General features: G+C 64.6%; 2 protein-coding genes across 6 annotated transcripts in view; one reads left to right on the top strand and one right to left on the bottom strand.

Annotated features, from left to right (window-relative positions):
• Nucleotides 1-1,009, top strand: part of LOC146586741 (transmembrane emp24 domain-containing protein 1-like) — a 3,998-nt gene extending 2,989 nt beyond the window's left edge. The window contains exons 2-4 of the mRNA XM_085320768.1: nucleotides 5-236; nucleotides 318-504; nucleotides 629-1,009. Coding sequence (XP_085176894.1) covers nucleotides 5-236; nucleotides 318-504; nucleotides 629-847 — 638 coding nt within the window. The 3' untranslated portion in view covers nucleotides 848-1,009. The remainder of the gene's footprint in view (nucleotides 1-4; nucleotides 237-317; nucleotides 505-628) is intronic.
• A 1,025-nt stretch (nucleotides 1,010-2,034) lies between these two features.
• The window catches only part of DNM2 (dynamin 2), a 40,147-nt gene continuing 26,860 nt past the window's right edge, over nucleotides 2,035-15,321 (bottom strand). For 4 of the 5 annotated variants that reach the window (XM_085320763.1, XM_085320765.1, XM_085320764.1 and 1 more), the window contains 7 exons: nucleotides 12,458-12,571; nucleotides 9,022-9,131; nucleotides 8,451-8,562; nucleotides 7,737-7,901; nucleotides 7,026-7,258; nucleotides 6,632-6,886; nucleotides 4,769-5,733 (listed from right to left, as the gene is read on the bottom strand). In XM_085320763.1, the coding sequence (XP_085176889.1) occupies nucleotides 5,664-5,733; nucleotides 6,632-6,886; nucleotides 7,026-7,258; nucleotides 7,737-7,901; nucleotides 8,451-8,562; nucleotides 9,022-9,131; nucleotides 12,458-12,571 (1,059 nt within the window). In that variant the 3' untranslated portion in view covers nucleotides 4,769-5,663. Of the gene's footprint in view, nucleotides 2,601-4,768; nucleotides 5,734-6,631; nucleotides 6,887-7,025; nucleotides 7,259-7,736; nucleotides 7,902-8,450; nucleotides 8,563-9,021; nucleotides 9,132-12,457; nucleotides 12,572-15,321 lie in introns of those variants that run through there. The other variant, XM_085320767.1, reaches the window with a different exon arrangement.

The following is a 15,321-nucleotide window of genomic DNA, read 5'->3' as shown; positions in this document are numbered from 1 at the left end:
TCAGGCCAGGGACACAGTCTTGGCGCACTGGGACTCTTGGGCTGGTGCTGGGGGAATCGGGGCACTGGGAGGGGGACGGACGGACGGACGGACCCGGTGCCGCCGTCCCCGCTGCTCACGGCCGCGTCGCCGCCCCAGGTGATCGGCGGAGCCGGGCTGGATGTCGACTTCTCCTTGGAGAGCCCCTCGGGGCTGCTGCTGGTCAGCGAGTACCGGAAATCGGACGGGGTGCACACGTGAGTCCCGCRCCGTCGTGCCGCCCCGCCGCAGCCCGGCCTGGCCCCGCCGCGCTCACCCTCGCGCTCTCCTCTCTGCAGCGTGGAGCCCACGGAGGCCGGCGACTACAAGCTCTGCTTCGACAACTCCTTCAGCACCATCTCGGAGAAGCTGGTGTTCTTCGAGCTCATCTTCGACAGCGCCCAGGACGATGACGACGACGCGGACAACTGGATGGAGGCGGTGGAGCCCGAAGACATGCTCGATATCAAGATCGAGGACATAAAGGTGGGCGGTGGGGACGGTGCGAAGGGCTGGGGGGAGGCAGGCGGGAATCCCGGCAGGGCTCGGCCCAGTTGCTGCCTCCGACTGGTCCCAGCTGCAGACTGGCGTTTCCGTGCTCTGTGCCCAGGAATCCATCGAGACCATGAAGAGCCGCCTGGAGCGGAGCATCCAGATGCAGACGCTGCTGCGAGCCTTCGAAGCGAGGGACCGCAACCTGCAGGAAAGCAACCTGGGCCGGGTGAACTTCTGGTCGGCGGTGAACCTGGGCGTGCTSGTGGTGGTGGCCTTCCTCCAGGTGTACATGCTGAAGAGCCTCTTCGAGGACAAGAGGCAGGTGCGGACGTAGAAGGCGGCCGGGACGGGGCTCTGCTGCCCGCGGGGACGGTACGGAGCCGACGGCAGAGCCGGAGGGACGCRCGCCTTTCCGCCCGCTCGACTGACTACATCTCAAACTGCTGCTTCTCCCCTCCCCGCCCTGGCTGCGGGGATTAAAACCGGCCAGATTTTACCCCCGATGGCATCGGTGCTTTGGAGCCGTAGCGAGCGGAGGGGCCGGGGAGGGGAGGGGAGTCACGCTGGGACGCCGCGGGTGCGAAACCGAGGGGCCGAAGTCGGTCCGTTTCCCCCCCATGGCGGTGTCTCCGGAGCGTCCCGCTCTCCCCTGGGAGCCGGGGATACCCACGTGGCGCCGGTGTCCCCTCTCCCCGCGGGAACGCGCCCAGAAACCGCTTCTCTCCTCGGCTCTTCCTTGGACCGGACGCGCGACGCGAGCGCGGCTGATTCCCATAGCTGCTCCTCTTCACTGGGACGCGACCTACGCGGGCGGCTCTGCGCAGCGCCCGGCTCCAGCCAGCGCCGGCCCCTCTGCTTCCTTCCCTGCCCGCACACTGGGATCTTCCCCGCGGGATCCCACTGCTTCGGCTGCCTCCGGCTCGAAACGTTGAGGGGATATTTGCCCCCTTCTCTGCAATTCCCGCCCCTCAGGGTGCCACGCCTGTCCCCCTTTGGGCACGGTGCATCTGTGTTCCCTGCCCCAGCTGAGCCCCAAACCGTTCCTAGTCTGCCCCACGTGGAAGGATCTGGTGTCCAGGGCTGCACCTCTGCTCTGGGGACGTGTTCCCGGTCCCGGGCCCCCTTCGAGCAGCAGATCCGTGGCTGGATGACCTGGCTGCGTTTACTCACCGCGGAGCCGTCCATCAGCTCCACCTGACCAAGCCTTTTAGGAAGAAATCTCCGCTGAGCATTAAAGGCGACGAGTCACCGTGAACCCGAGTTAGGTTATAGTCTTAGTCCTGCCCCGGGGCTGTACGAACTGCAGCCGTTGCCCTCTAAACCGAGGGGAGTCAGAGGGCAACGRGAGCGTATTCCCGAGGGAAAAGGGCACCGGGAGAGGGTTCTCCGTCCTGCATCGCTTATCAGGCAGGGAGCGGGGCCCGGCCCAGCCCTGCCCGCACGCAAGTATCCCTGGCGTCCCTAAACGGGGGGAGGCAGCTGGGTTGGGGGGGGGGGAGAAGAAACACTCCAAGCATGGGGTGAACCGTGGAGGTATTTTATGCGTTTCAGCCCCCGCCGCGTCCCTGGAAGACGCCCCTTGGGCCCCTCGCGCGCCGCCCGCGAAAGGGAAGGGCAAATCCCTTCGGTCAGTGCAGAGTTGCCCGCAACTTTGCAGGTGGGGCGAGGCGAGCTGGAGCCGCTCCCGCGCTCAGGGAGGGGGATCTTTATCCGTTAGATCCCGGTTTACGTACAGTGACGGAGGTGAAAGGAGCCCAGAGAAGTCGGTCGGCCTGAGGAAAGCCAAATCCGGCTCTGCGGCTCCCTGCTGCCGTGGGAGCCGATGGGGAGGATGCTGTTGCCCAGGATCAGAACCTCCCGGCACCGGGAACCCCCTCGTGCGCGCGCCCCTTGCCACGTACTTTGTGCCTGGCTCGAGAGCCGAGGCCGCGTCCCATCCCCGGCGCCGCGCGGCGGAGGTGGCAGAGGCGTCTCCGGCCTCGCGGATCGTGGCTTCGCCCGGCAGAGCCGCCTGGGAGGGCGCGAGCCGGTGGGGAGCAGCGGGGCTGGCGGCTGGTCAGAAGAACGGCCGGGAGGGAGCCGGGCGCCTGGTTGCAAGAAAGAAAGAAAGAGGGAGAATAATAATAATAAAAAAAAGGTGTTTGCACGTATCTGTGCTACCCAGAGYCCTGCGCTGCATCCCGGCAGGCAGCTCCCGCCCTCCCGGAGCGCTTCCAACCGCTCCGGGGGAGCCCGGCCAGGCCCAGGAGGGGAAGGGGCTTGGTGATCTCGGCCAGCTGGGAAGGCGACCGCCTTTCATCAGCTCCCTCGTTAGATTCCTCCAATTAGTGGCTGGTTGCAGCGACTCGGCCGAGGCCCCGCGACTTTGCTCCCGGYGGCCCCCGTCTCGGCTGCGGGCAGCAAAACCCCCCAAATCCCCTTTWAGCTTTGCACCCGGCTTCGGGCTCCCCTCCTGCCCGCTCGCAACGCCGGAGCTTCGCACGCTTGCGCGCTGCTGCGGTGCCAGGAGAGGAGGAGAGGCTTCGGCCGGCCCCGGCCCGTCCTCGCGCGTCCTGCAGCTCCATCGCGTGGCCAGGCCTGCGGCCGGCCGGCGCCGCACCGCCGGCGAGCAGCAGCAGCGAAGCAGAAACAGCCCCCGGGGAGCAGCGACGGCGGCGCCCGCCCGGGGCCCCGCAGGGCCGCCCAGTTCCAGCCCGCTGCCGCCACGGGGAGGACGGCGGCCAGGCCTAAAGGAGCGGCGGGTTCTGCCTCGTCCTGGCTCGGCCGGAGCGATGCCTCCGGCTCGCACCGAGACCCGCCGGGTCCGGGGGGGGGGGTTCTGGAAAGCCAGTGCCCCCCGGGGAGCAGCTCTGCAGCCCGGCTCCCGGAGCCGCTGCGGAATTCCCAGAGCCGCTGCGGAATTCCCGACTTCCCTTTTGGAAGGAGGCGGCCGAGGGGCTCGCGCGGCGCAGTCCGGGAGGGTCGCGGCTGCCGCCTGCGGCATCGAGCCCTCGCCAAGCCCCTCGGTCGCAGCCAGACACCGGAGGAAAAGACAGGAGGGAAGGTAGGGATGAGACAGAAAACACCACAAAGTGCCCGGAACTTTCACCAGAAGAGTTTTTTTCCCTTTATTTTTTTTTCTTTTTAGTTTATTAATAGGATACAGAATGGAGGCACTTACACATTGGCAAACCGAAGGAACAGGAGAGACGCGTACGGGCCGCTTCGGCCACGCGGGACGAGCGCGACGGAGGCCCCCGGGCCGTCTCAGCAGGGGCAACACCAGGGAGAGGGGACGGCGCACGGAGGAGCGCGGCCGGCGCCGGGCCACGGGGCCGGGCAGAGCCGCGGCGGCTCTCCGGCTCCCAGCGCTGCTCCCGGCYGGGGTTAGCACCGGGGATTAGGGACGGGCGGCCCAGGCCCCTGCGGAAAAGTCTCTTCGACGGGGGTCAGAGTTAAGGCAGGCCGGGCTGCAGCCCCCTCCCGTGCGCCCCGGCCGAGCCACGGGCTTGCAGGCGGCAAGGAGTTGATGTTTTGAAAAAAMTTTTTTTTTCCTATACAATTAACAGTCTTTATAAGTATTTACAACCTCTGCTCCCAGCCAGAGCCCCGCGGGACAGCGCACACGCCGTTAACTCCTCCGGGAAGGAGGTCCGAGGCACGGCCGGCTCAAGGCGCGGGCGCTACAGCAAGGCTGCGACTGCAAAGCTCCCCCCGGCTAAGGGCGTCCTCGGAGCCGCGCGACCTCCGCGGGGCTCGGGGGAGGCCGCCGAACCGCCCGGGAGGACCCGTGCCGCGCGCGGGGGCTCGGAGGGCGGCCGGACTCTCCCGCCCGGCGCAGCGGGGCCGAACGCTCCCCGTCCTCCTCCCTGGGCTTGGAAAAGCTGCGGCTCCGCAGGCGTCGGAGAGCCCCCGGGGCCCAAACAGCCGCCGGCGGCCCAGGCCCGCCCTCATCAAGGGCGGCTTCGAGCTCCCCGCCGCCTGCAAGCGGGAGGTGGAAGGCTCCGACGCGCTCTTTGCACAGGACCCACCTCTCCGCACGTCTCCTCCCGTTATTCCAGTCTCTTTTTTGGGGTCAGCCTGGCTTTGGGTTTCACTTGTCGCTGACGATCGCTGCTCGCAGTCGGTCTAGGCACCGTCTCGGCATGCGCGCTGCTGGCCACTTTAAGGTGAGCACCAATTACAGACCGGGGCGAGTGCAGGTGTTGCAGAAGAAATACCTGAGGTTTACTGCTGAGCGGCACCTCTTGAGAAAAGCACTACCTGGACAGTCTGCTCCTGCTTGCGGCGTATTAGATTTATTAGCAAATTGCTATCTGCAGTCCCATCATTTTCCATATATAAATTTTCCTCAAAGCTATAAAAACTGAAATATAGACTATGGTCAGATTAGCAATCAACTTCAAGGTAAGGGGTTCAGGAGAGAAAAACAAAAATCACTATGTTTTATATATAATATATTAATACAAAAATTCTCGGGGGGAGGAGGAAGAGGAGGAAAAGGAAGAAGAAAGCATATAGGCAGGAATCTGATCAGCCTCAACGGCAGCTTTAGGAGATTCTGCACACAGCCAAAAAAAGACGACAGTCTTTGAGTCAACCGCCTCTCAGAGCTCTCCCGTCCCCGTCTCATACATTCAGACGATCCCAAGGCAAGAACGCTGAGCGTTTGCGTGTCGGAGGAAGGGGGAGAGGGGGGATTTCTGACAAAGTGCAATATTCAATCCCCAAAGAACATACTCCTCCGCGGTTTATTACACACGGGGCACAGCGGGACTCGGTGCACCTAGTGCTAGGGGGCTTCTCCGGCGCCGGCGGGTCGTCCCGCGCCAGCCCCTCGCACCGTAATGCCAACTACCCGCTTCCCAGCTCGGACGCGGCCGAGAGGAGGGAGGGAGGGGGGCATCGCCCATCCTTAACTGATGCCATCGGTATTTACAAGCGAGGATGCGCTGCGCCCGTCCCAAGGAGGGGACTCGGCGTGCTGGTGGGGATCGGCCTTGGCTTGAACCGCTCTGCTGACTGATCACAGGTAGGATGGTTTTAAAAACAAGAGATTAGACGCGGGGTTTCCCCTCCTCTCCCCCCTCTCCCCCCAAACGGCAAACGAAAGCGGCAGGCGTGGGGCAGCCGCTCCGGGCACGCGGGAGTCGCTAGCAGCCCCTGGGCGGTTAATCGAGCAGGGAGGGTTCGGCCGGTCGGATAATGGTCGGCCGGTTCGGCGCGGCGGGGGGTCTTCTGCTGCAGARAGAACAACAAGGGGAACAGAGGCGTGAGCCGGGGGGAAGGACGGCGGCGGGGGAGACCCGGCGCGGCTCCTTGGGCCGGCCGCTCTCCTCGGCTCCGCTGCGCCCCGCCGCTCCCGGCACGCGGAGCTCGCTCCGGAGCCGCGTCCCTGCAGGTGGGAGGCGGGCGCGGAAGAGCAAAGCTGGGAACGGGACCGTGGTCGCGTTCTCCCTGCTAAGCCACGCTGTTTCCTCCCCCCCCACCCCAACAGCGCCAAAAATCGGGGACGCCAGTGGGGCTGGGCCCAAAGCCAGCCAGACGGGCAGACCGAGGCAAGACGGCCCGGCACTAACCCAGCCGACTCCGCGATCCGGCGGGATCTCCATCGCCGCCCAGGCTGCCCGCCAGTGGCGCAGGCGCTCCCTAACCGCCGCAGCGACGGACCTGCCGCGTCCCGGGAGGCACCGGCAGCCGGCCGGCACGGACCGATCCGTCTGTACGGACCTCCAGAGGCACACCGGGCGGTAAGGGACTCGCGGGCAGCACGGCCGCCTCGGGGAAYGCTGCCCGGCACAGCCTTGCAGGGCAGCTGCCTCGTCCCTGCCACCTCCGCTGCTGGGAGGATGGGAACCTGCATCCTGGGCTTACGCTGCGGGATACACGCTGCTTCGCAGGTGCTATTCCAGCCAGGAAGAACGTCTATGCTGGGAAAACCTGCGCGCCAGCTCCCCTCTAACTGAGGGTCTCAGCCYCCGGAGGCGCCGGCGGCATTAACGYGAGCTCGGGCCAGCGCGCGGCCCAAGGACGCAGCACTGGAAGCCGGTATCCCCATGCCCACCTCCTGGGGAGGGCCGGGAGCCCGGCTGAGGACCCCCCGGGCACGGGGGCAGCCGGCTGACGCGAGGTCTCTTACCTGGGCACGCCTGGAGGGATGCCCGGGGGAATGCGCGCCGGCCGCGACGGAATCTGAGGAGGGGCTGAGAAGGGGTCGTTGTTAGCAGCGAAGATGTTCTGAGGTCCTGGGCGCGACGGGATGGGGGGAGCGGCGAAGGAGGAAGGTCCCCCCGCGGGGATGGGGATCAAGGGCGGCCCCGGAGTGGGGCCCCTCACAGCGGGCGGCCGGCCCGGCGGCAGGACGGCGGAGACAGGTCTGCGCTGAGGCGGGGGGCTGCGGAGGAGAGGAAGCAGCTCAGGGCAAGGGGCGCTYGGCTAGCGGCCGCTGCGCCCCAAGGCAAGGGCCCTCTCCCGAATCCGAGCTGCCCACCCCTCCAATTCCTTCTCCGATCGCCCGTCCCTGCCCGGCGTACCTGTGCCCGCTGCTCGTCTGCAGCCACGTGTCATCCACGGGCGGGGGGACCGGTGTGGAAACCGTGCTGGTGCTGATATCGCCGATGATGTTCAAGGCCTCTTTCAGGGCGTGGTACATYCGCAGCATGTCGTCCCTCCTCTGCGCCTGGTCAGCTGACTCCTCCATCAGGCTGTTCTGGTCGGCGGACGAGTACAGGTAGGCCAACAGCTCCGAGTGGATGAAATCCTTGGTCTGCAGAGAACCGACGGCAAGTAGAGGTCAGCCCTGAGATACTAAACCCACGAGACTGGGAACTGGGGAAGCAGGAGCTAAAGGACCTACAGCAGCACAGGAAGCCAGGACACATTTATCCCAGCTCCGGAAGGCGAGCGGAGCCCCAGCCGCTCAGGAGCTGCGGGATGGTTTAGCGTCCCGGGATCGCTAGAACCAGGCTGGAGCAAATGCCAAGATTCAAACTGCCTTCTCAGCACAGCTGCAGCCAAGCAGCTACAGCACAAAGACGGGAAAATTAAGAATCGAAAGATCATCAAATCCCATTGCTGCGYTCTGGCCCAGCGACAAACACGGTGCAGCTGATCCGCCGAGGGGGCTCACGACTCCTCCCCAGCGAGTGCTGCCCCTGAACGTCCTGGRCCCAGGAGCTCCCCGTCCCTCCGGGTGGGCTGCAGCCAGGCCAAGGCTCCCCCCTGCCCCAAACACAGCCACTCACATTGTTTATCATGAGGTGCATTATCGTCTTTGGCATGAGGTCCCGGATGGACTTGTTGATGATGCTGACGTAGGAGTCGACAAGGTTGCGGATGGTTTCCACCTGGCGCTCCAGCTGAGGGTCCATGGAGAAGGTGTTCTCTTGGACACCATCTTCGTTCTCCGTCTGCGCAGGGAAACCAGGGCACAAGCTACCGTCAGGATCTCACAGACCCGTTTGGAGCCAAGTCACTCCTAGTGATGGCGGGTGAGGAGAGACGTGGCCAAGGGGGTTCGCATCCAGGACTGGTTTACAAGAGTGGCCTGAAACCCCTCCGCTCCACAATTACTCCCCAGCTTTTCCACGTATTTCTGTGGATGCTTTCAGAAATAGGGTTGATTTCATAGCTCAGAAGAAACTAAGAGATTCATCTGGACAGCACAAACTAGCACCATGCTCAAGTTCAGTATATTCTGCAATACTGAAGCATTTTCTGGGGCAATCAGTCTAGACTCGTGGACACTGTGAGACAGGGAGAAGCCACCGCGGTATCTACATGGGCCTGAGAACCTACTATAACACACARGGACTGAAAATTTGAGAACTGAAGCCAACAGCTCACTACTACTAAGTCTGGAGGCTTCTCTGGCAGCCTCTCCCCAAGCTGGTCTTGGGCTGCGCCCCTTGGCCAGCCTGTTCCTGGGAGGGGRTCTGACAAGTCGGGGGATTGTTTACTTGGTCTTTCTCTGGGTAAACTCCTGCTCGGAGGAAAGAGGCCTTCCAGCTGTCCACATCTTCTTGGGAGTCGCAGGCCAGCTCAATCTGACGGAGATCTTTGTACACGTTCCTGGGCAAGAAGGAACAGAGCTGGGTGTAAAGACCAAGGGCTGACGTCAAGCGGGAGGCCTGGTTATCAGCTATGGTGGAGGCAGGAGACTCCACCGGCCACCCCAGCGGGCCCATGGGACGCAGCACAAGCGAGGTCTCCAGCACCACCAGTCCTCCCACCAAGGGGCCAGAGGAAGCCTGAAATCCCTGCAGAATGTGTGTGTAAATATTGGCAGCTGCTGCTTCCTCTAGAGAAATCCTCCTTCATCAGATTGCAGCTGCTTCTGCCTCGGAGCACAATACCAAGTGGAAGGGGAAGCCGGACACATGGCTTGGGCGCTGACCAAGGCCAAGGCAACGCGATCAGCCAGTCAACCACGGAGCGTACTCCACATTCTGAGCCCGGTGCCCTACCCGGAGATTTCAGGAGATACCCACATTGGACACCCAGTCTCCTTTCTGAGCTCACAGCCCTTACCTTTGCTCTGTGTTGAAGATGGCAAAGACGTGTTTATTGGACATAAATCCCTTCTCCACATCCCTGATTTTCAAATTATCCAAAGGCAACATGTATTTCTTCTCCTTCTCCTGAAGAGAGGACACGAGGGAAGACGAGGATGAGAGTGAGCAAGCACACGGGCGCTTYGCTAAGCCCCTTCTCCAGCCTTCCTCCGACACCCTCCAGGAACCCGCTCAGGGCTCAGAGTTAGCTCCCACAACGGAGGGGCCAGTGATTTCCTCAAATCCTCAGCCGAGGAGGCCTCCCAAGAGCAAACGGGCTTTGCAGCTCGGCTCGCAGAGCTGCCCAGCGCACCCAGGCACGAGACCGCTGGCGGGAGCCGAGAGCGTCGCCCGGSACGGAGCAACGCTCCTTCGCTCCACCGGGAAACCTCCCTCCTTCCCCCGAATTAGCAGCTCCCTAGCTGCGGACAGGCCACGCTCGCGGCTCCGCTGCAAGGACGCCGCGGACCGGACCGCCGCRTTGGGTACCGATCTAGCTCCCGGATTTCCTCGCCTTCTCGCCAGCACTGGGAGCGTCCAGCGGCGCTAGGAAAGAAGCYGCCCGGGAAGGGGCTTTGGTGCTGCCGGGACTCTGCCCTGCTGCAGCCCTGCTCGCGCCCTGGCAGCCCCCCGGGGAATCCGCCCGTGCCGGCGGGGGCGGCGCGAGGAGCCGGGCCTCGCCGTCTGGCACGAAGGCCGCCGCTCGTCCGGGAGGCCGCGACGCGGCCCCGCCGAGGGGCCACCCCGGCCGAGCGGCGCGGCCGTCTCGCCGCCGAAACGCCACATCTGGAATTGTTTATAACAACTCCAGCTCCGCTTTGTCTCCAGATGCTGCGCACACGGTCCCAAAAGTGACGTTCGCCTTTGTAGAGAGGCCGCGAACCGAAACCCTTCCCCCAGCGCCCCCCTCCACCGCCGCCCCACACTCCTCCTCATGATTTCCTGAAAAACCCACAACTTTTTTCCAGACTGGATTCGGTTGCAGACTTTGCCACGTCAGAAGAGACAAAGCAGTTTCCTTTCGCCGATCGGCTCCTCTCCTTGTTAAAAAAACCCCGGGAGGGGGAGAGACGCCCCGCGGATGCCCCGGGAAGTCGGAGACGGATCCAGCCCAGCCTGCCCAGTGTTCAGACTACCTGTTCAGGAGGGTATAAAGTTGTACAGTAGTCTGCACATTGGTTAGATCGGGTTTGGCAGAGCAGCGCCCGCGCAGCGCCCAAGCAGCCGCAGGTAAGGGGGGGGCTCCGGCGGACCCAGCCCTTCCCGGGGGGACCCGCTCGCTTCGCTCTCGGGCTCGTCCGCGCGGCGCCTTTTTCCCGGAATTGCTGGAAGGGGCCGGGCAAAACGGGGCGACCGCGGGGGCCGCGTGCAGCCCCCCCACCCCGGCCCACGCGCCCCTGAGCCGGGACGCTCGCCCGGGGCATCGGCCCTTCCCCGCGGGGCGCCCGGCCGAGAAGCCGCGTGCGGAGGGGCGGCCGGGGGGGCAGGGAGCGCTCTGAACAGAGCCCCATTCACAGGCGGCGGCTGGTTCTCATTACCCGGAGCGGAGGGGCCGGGCGAGCGCCCCCCGAGCGGCCCCCGCGCCGGAAACGGGCCGCCGCGCCGCGGGTTTATCCCCTCGACGCGCTGCCTTCGCTTGCAGCCTTTRRGGGGGCTTCKGGGGGGGGGGAGGGGGGAGGCGGCAGGGGAAAAGAGGCAAATTAAGTTCGCAGCGGCGCTCGAGGGGAGCCGGCAGCCTGCTCGGAAGATAACGCGCCGAACAAAGGCGGCCCGGGCTTCGCCGGCGCGCCGCGGGGGCTGCCGTCCCGCTGCAAATAAAGTTCTCTACGTGTCTCCTGTTTCTGCCCCGCGTGTGCTCGGCTCCCGCGGTCCCCGGGCCCCGTTTCGCCCCTCTCGGCTGCTCCCAGCCCCCTCTGCCCGCAGCGTCTGGCCGGGAGGCCGGTGACGTAAGGGGAAAGGCGAGATCACCGGCCGCGTTTCAGACTGCGGGGGCGGAAACGCTGGAAAATCTGAAATCTGAAAGCGGCCGTGGCCGAGATGCCAAGGAGCCGCGCTCGGAAGAGATGCCGGCTCCGCCGGCGGCTCCGAGCAGCCGGGGGCTGCCCCTTCCCGGACACCGGGCAACCCTCCCGAAGCCTCATCCCTCGGCGCCCAGGGACGGGACAAATCCTCCCGGGGCCACGAGGAACGGAGCAGGGCAGCGGGGACGAAACCGCGCGAGCCCTCTCGGCTGCGAGGGCGGCACGCGCCGCGGCCAGCTCCTGCCCGGCCCAGATCGCGTTTCCCTCTGAACTTCGAGCCTTTTCCCGCTAGCGGTGGCCACATCCCGGACCGCAGCAGCTCCACCCCAGCGCCTGTGCTTTAACCCCGTCAGCAGCCCCTGCCCAAGCGGACGCTGCGACCGTGCAAGGTTCAGGGGCGACRCACAACGCAAGAAGAGCGTGGCGAGCCCACCGCGGAAGGCGAGGGGCCTCGGGCTGGGGGCAATAAACCGACCGTCCCACGGGGTCTGCGACGGAGGGGAAAGCTGCTCTTTACTCAGAGCCAAGCCAGTGCTGGCGGCTTTCCTCGCCCCGAGACAGAACCGAGGTAGCTTCTCTCCGACCACGTTCGCTCGGAGGAAGCCACTCCACCCGCGTTGCTCCCCGGCTTCGCCCGGCCCTRCGCCCGGACGGTTAAACCTGGGCTGTAAGAAACCCTCCTCCTGGATTTGATTTCAGCCCCGATCCGCTGCTTGGGCGGAGGGTGGTCACGGAGGCGGCGGGCGTTAGCACGGGGGCACCCGTGGCGCAAGCCCACCGGTACAGCCAGTGCCTATAGGGTCCTCAGGGCACTAATGGACTCGGCTGAACTTGCCCTGCTCTTTCTTGCCGCTTGAGGTGTGGCAGATCTTGCAGCAACAGTTCAACCACAAATTAAAAAAATCCTTCCCAAAACAGGCAGGGCCCAGAGGGTGCCTGAGCTGCGGGGCCACCCCAGGGCTCCGGCAGGCGCAGGCAGCTGGATCTTGTACGACCCCCACTTGCCAGTATCTCTCGGTTTATCTGTGTTTACACAATCGGGAGGTCCGGGGGAGTGTCTGGAGACATGGAATTTGCTGGCTAGGATGGAGCTCGGCGCCCGAAGGGCACCCTCCAGAGGAGGCCCACACTCCTGCACACCAGGAGATGACCAGACTCAGACCCTGGGGCTAATTCTCAGGTTTCTCCCGCCCTCAACACAAGTATCTCAACTATAGGCAGCACGTTCTTTCACTCTAGGAAAAAGGGCTGGGACCACTGCTGGGAGAAATGCATCTTATTCCCACCACAGCTGCAGACTCCAGGCAGGGCTCTTCTCACGCAACAGCTCGAGATTCACAAACTGCAGAGCCCACCCCCCCCCCAAAATCCGTCCTTCCCCCCTGCACCTACCTCCTCGTCCTTGTACCAGGACAACGACTCAGCCGTCAGCACAAACCAGTACTCCTTGGAGCCTCCCTTCATGATGCTGATGTTGTTAATGGTCAGCCAGCCCCTGCGGATCACCTGGAGAGAAAGGAGCGTGGGGGGGAAACGGAGGGAGGAGGGGAGGGAGGAAGAAGAGGTTACGGGTGACTGTGGAGTCTCCAGGGGAATTCCCCAGACGGAGAGCAAGGGGAAGTGCTCCTGAGCCCAGGAGTCCACCTAACCCATCACAGAAAGCCCTAGCCTCAGCAGAAGACCCTTAACCAGGCAGATTTCTAGGCCCCATCGCACACWGAAGCTACCAGCATGTGGAGCGATGTCTAGAGCTCCCCAGGTCCCCGGGCGAGAAAAGCAGTGATCCCTTGTCCCTCGCTGCTGGTGCTGTCCCATTAGCCAGCCAGAGCTAACGAAGAGCGAAAGCTCCCAACGCCACAAAGGGGTAAGGCAGGCAGCAACTCGGAGCACATCTCGTCTTTAAGAGGACCAGGGGCGCCACCATCTCCCTCGCGCCTCCAGTTAGACCGTGAAACCCAGAAAAGCAGAGGGCGGCTTTGGGGAACCCCGAACAGAGGCTCTGGCTCGTCTGTCCTGCAGATCGGCTGCGGCACTGCGGCCCAGCAACCCCRCTGGCACACGCGGCGCGGGCACGCTGAAACCTCACAGCGTCCTGGAGGGAAGGCGGATCTAGGCCTTCATCCTGGCTGCTTCAAAGCCGCTCCCATGCTGCCTACTAGCAGGACCAGAAAGGTCTCAGGAAACTGAACAAGCCTAATCAGCAGGGCACGTTCGCAGCAGCGTCTGCCAGCTTACCCAGCCCCGTAACTCGTCCTCCCCTTCCCTGTTCTGCTCAGAGTCTCCGTGACCACGTGCCCTCGCTGAGTACGGCCAGGACGTCCCCCAGCCTAGTCAGACCTGGCGAACCTCGTGTTTCCTGCCCAAACCCACTCCCCACCTCGCGCGGTGCTCCCAACCCCGCATCAGCCTGCGCGCTCGGCRGCGGCTCCCCCGCCTTCTCGTCGGCTGGCCTAGGCGGCCGGTCTTCCCGAGCGCCGTGCTCCTCGCGGCCGGCTCCCTCGCAGCCCCGCGGAGGGGTCTAACATGCAACACGTGACAGTAGCCGACAGCAGCGGGGCAGCAGCGTGCCGAAGCGGCGTTGCCAAAGCCTTACGTAGCAAGCGGCGGTTTTTCAYGGCACGACAAAGGAGCGCTGCGCTGTCCGGGGGTCCGCGCCGCGGCCGGCTTCTCCGAGGCAGGCGGAGGCGTTCCTGGTGGTAAGCGAGCCCGGGGAGCGGACGGCCCGCCTGCAGCCCCTCTCCGTCGCCGCGCCGTCCCGGCAGGCACGCTCTCTCCCAGCGCCGGCGGCGAGAAAGGCTCGCGTGAGCCGGCAGCCGGGCTCGACAGCCGCAGTCCGCGCGGCCCCGGGGGCTGCGGGCCTGCTGCAGACGCGCGGTAACGGGGCTCCTGCACCGGCGACACGACACGAGCCCTCGCCGGGCTGTCGGGCACCCGACTTTGCACCATCAGAGCAAGAGGGGCACGCTGCACTGACACCACTGAGACCCCTCCTGTAACAATTTCCTCAAGGGGAACAGCCCTTGTAGAACAACTTGGTGGCTACGGCCGCTCGACGCGCCTTAGCCACAGCAGAATCCCTGCTGCGATCCCTCAAGGCCTGCCTGCTGGAAAACACTGTCACTTACCAAAAACTGCTCGCAGCCGCGAGAGCGGGCAACAAAGACGTGCTAAAGCTGGAATCACTCCCGGCCTCTAACGCTGACAACCCAGGGCCTGTGCGGAGACGAGYGCCTGGGGCCGCCGGGCAGCACGCTGCTCGGCCAGGCAGAGCGGCCCGGACCGTCCCGCGSGCTCCCGAGGGCCCCTCGCCACAGCGGCGGCAGATCTACTTCCCTCAGCTTCGGATATTTGGGACAGGCTGGGAGTTTTCTAGCATGTCAAACGAAGACGAGACTACTCTCGGCCCACTGCGGTTTCCCCCGTTGTTCCTGTACTAAAAGGAAGGTCGCCGCCGCTTGTTACAGGCCCCAGGACGACAGCAGACGCCTTCAGACCGAGCTGCGAGCCTCTCTGCCCGCTGGGGCCGTAGCGGAGCTGCCTTCCTCCAGCTGTCACCCCCGCGGTCTTACTGCAGGGCTCCTACAGCAGCTGACGAGAGCCGACGCTCCGCCGCGAGATCGTGCTGCGCTTCCAGCTGATGCCCATCTGTTTGCAAGCAACGTGCTCCCAGGTAGACGTGGCAGCGGAGGCCCTCCGAGCCCGGCTTTCTGCCACGTCACCCCGCCTAGCACAGAGCCTCCTCTCGAGGCAGCGAGGTGACCCAGATGTCAGGAAGCTGTCTGCTCCGAAGAGGAAATCTGGCCAGAGTCAAATCGCCCYGGGGCAGGAGCTGCCATGCGATCAACGGCAAAAGCGACCGCTTCCAGAAACCAGCACTGAAAGAGGACCGTCCGCCAAGCTCCTGAGGGACCAGCACATCCGACACGTYCAGAGAGAGCCCGGCCAAGCTCAGAGGTGCTACAACGCACTAACATCCYGCTTTCAACAGCACGAACAGCCATGCCCGTCGGGACGCGACGATCTCCCSAGAGCGTCGACGGCAGCTCTGCAAAGCCCGCGGCCGAGATCGCCTTTGGCGGCCTTCGGGGAGCCCTCAGCCGCCAGCCTCCGCGTGCCGGCACCGCGGGCGCCCGCCGGCCGCGGCCTTTCTACCCCAGTGCTTCACAGGCGTTAGTACCACCACACAGGTTAGTAGCGAGCAGACAGGGGAAAGGCACCGCACGCTGAGGGGGGCTGATTCGAGCCAGTCCGAAGCA

This window comes from Rhea americana, unplaced genomic scaffold (genome assembly GCF_003343005.1).
Source record: "Rhea americana isolate MKP2758 unplaced genomic scaffold, rheAme1 scaffold_659, whole genome shotgun sequence".
Classification (NCBI taxonomy): Eukaryota; Metazoa; Chordata; class Aves; order Rheiformes; family Rheidae; genus Rhea; species Rhea americana.
The sequence above is the reverse complement of the archived record's forward strand: the minus strand, read 5'-3'. Positions and strand labels throughout refer to the sequence as shown.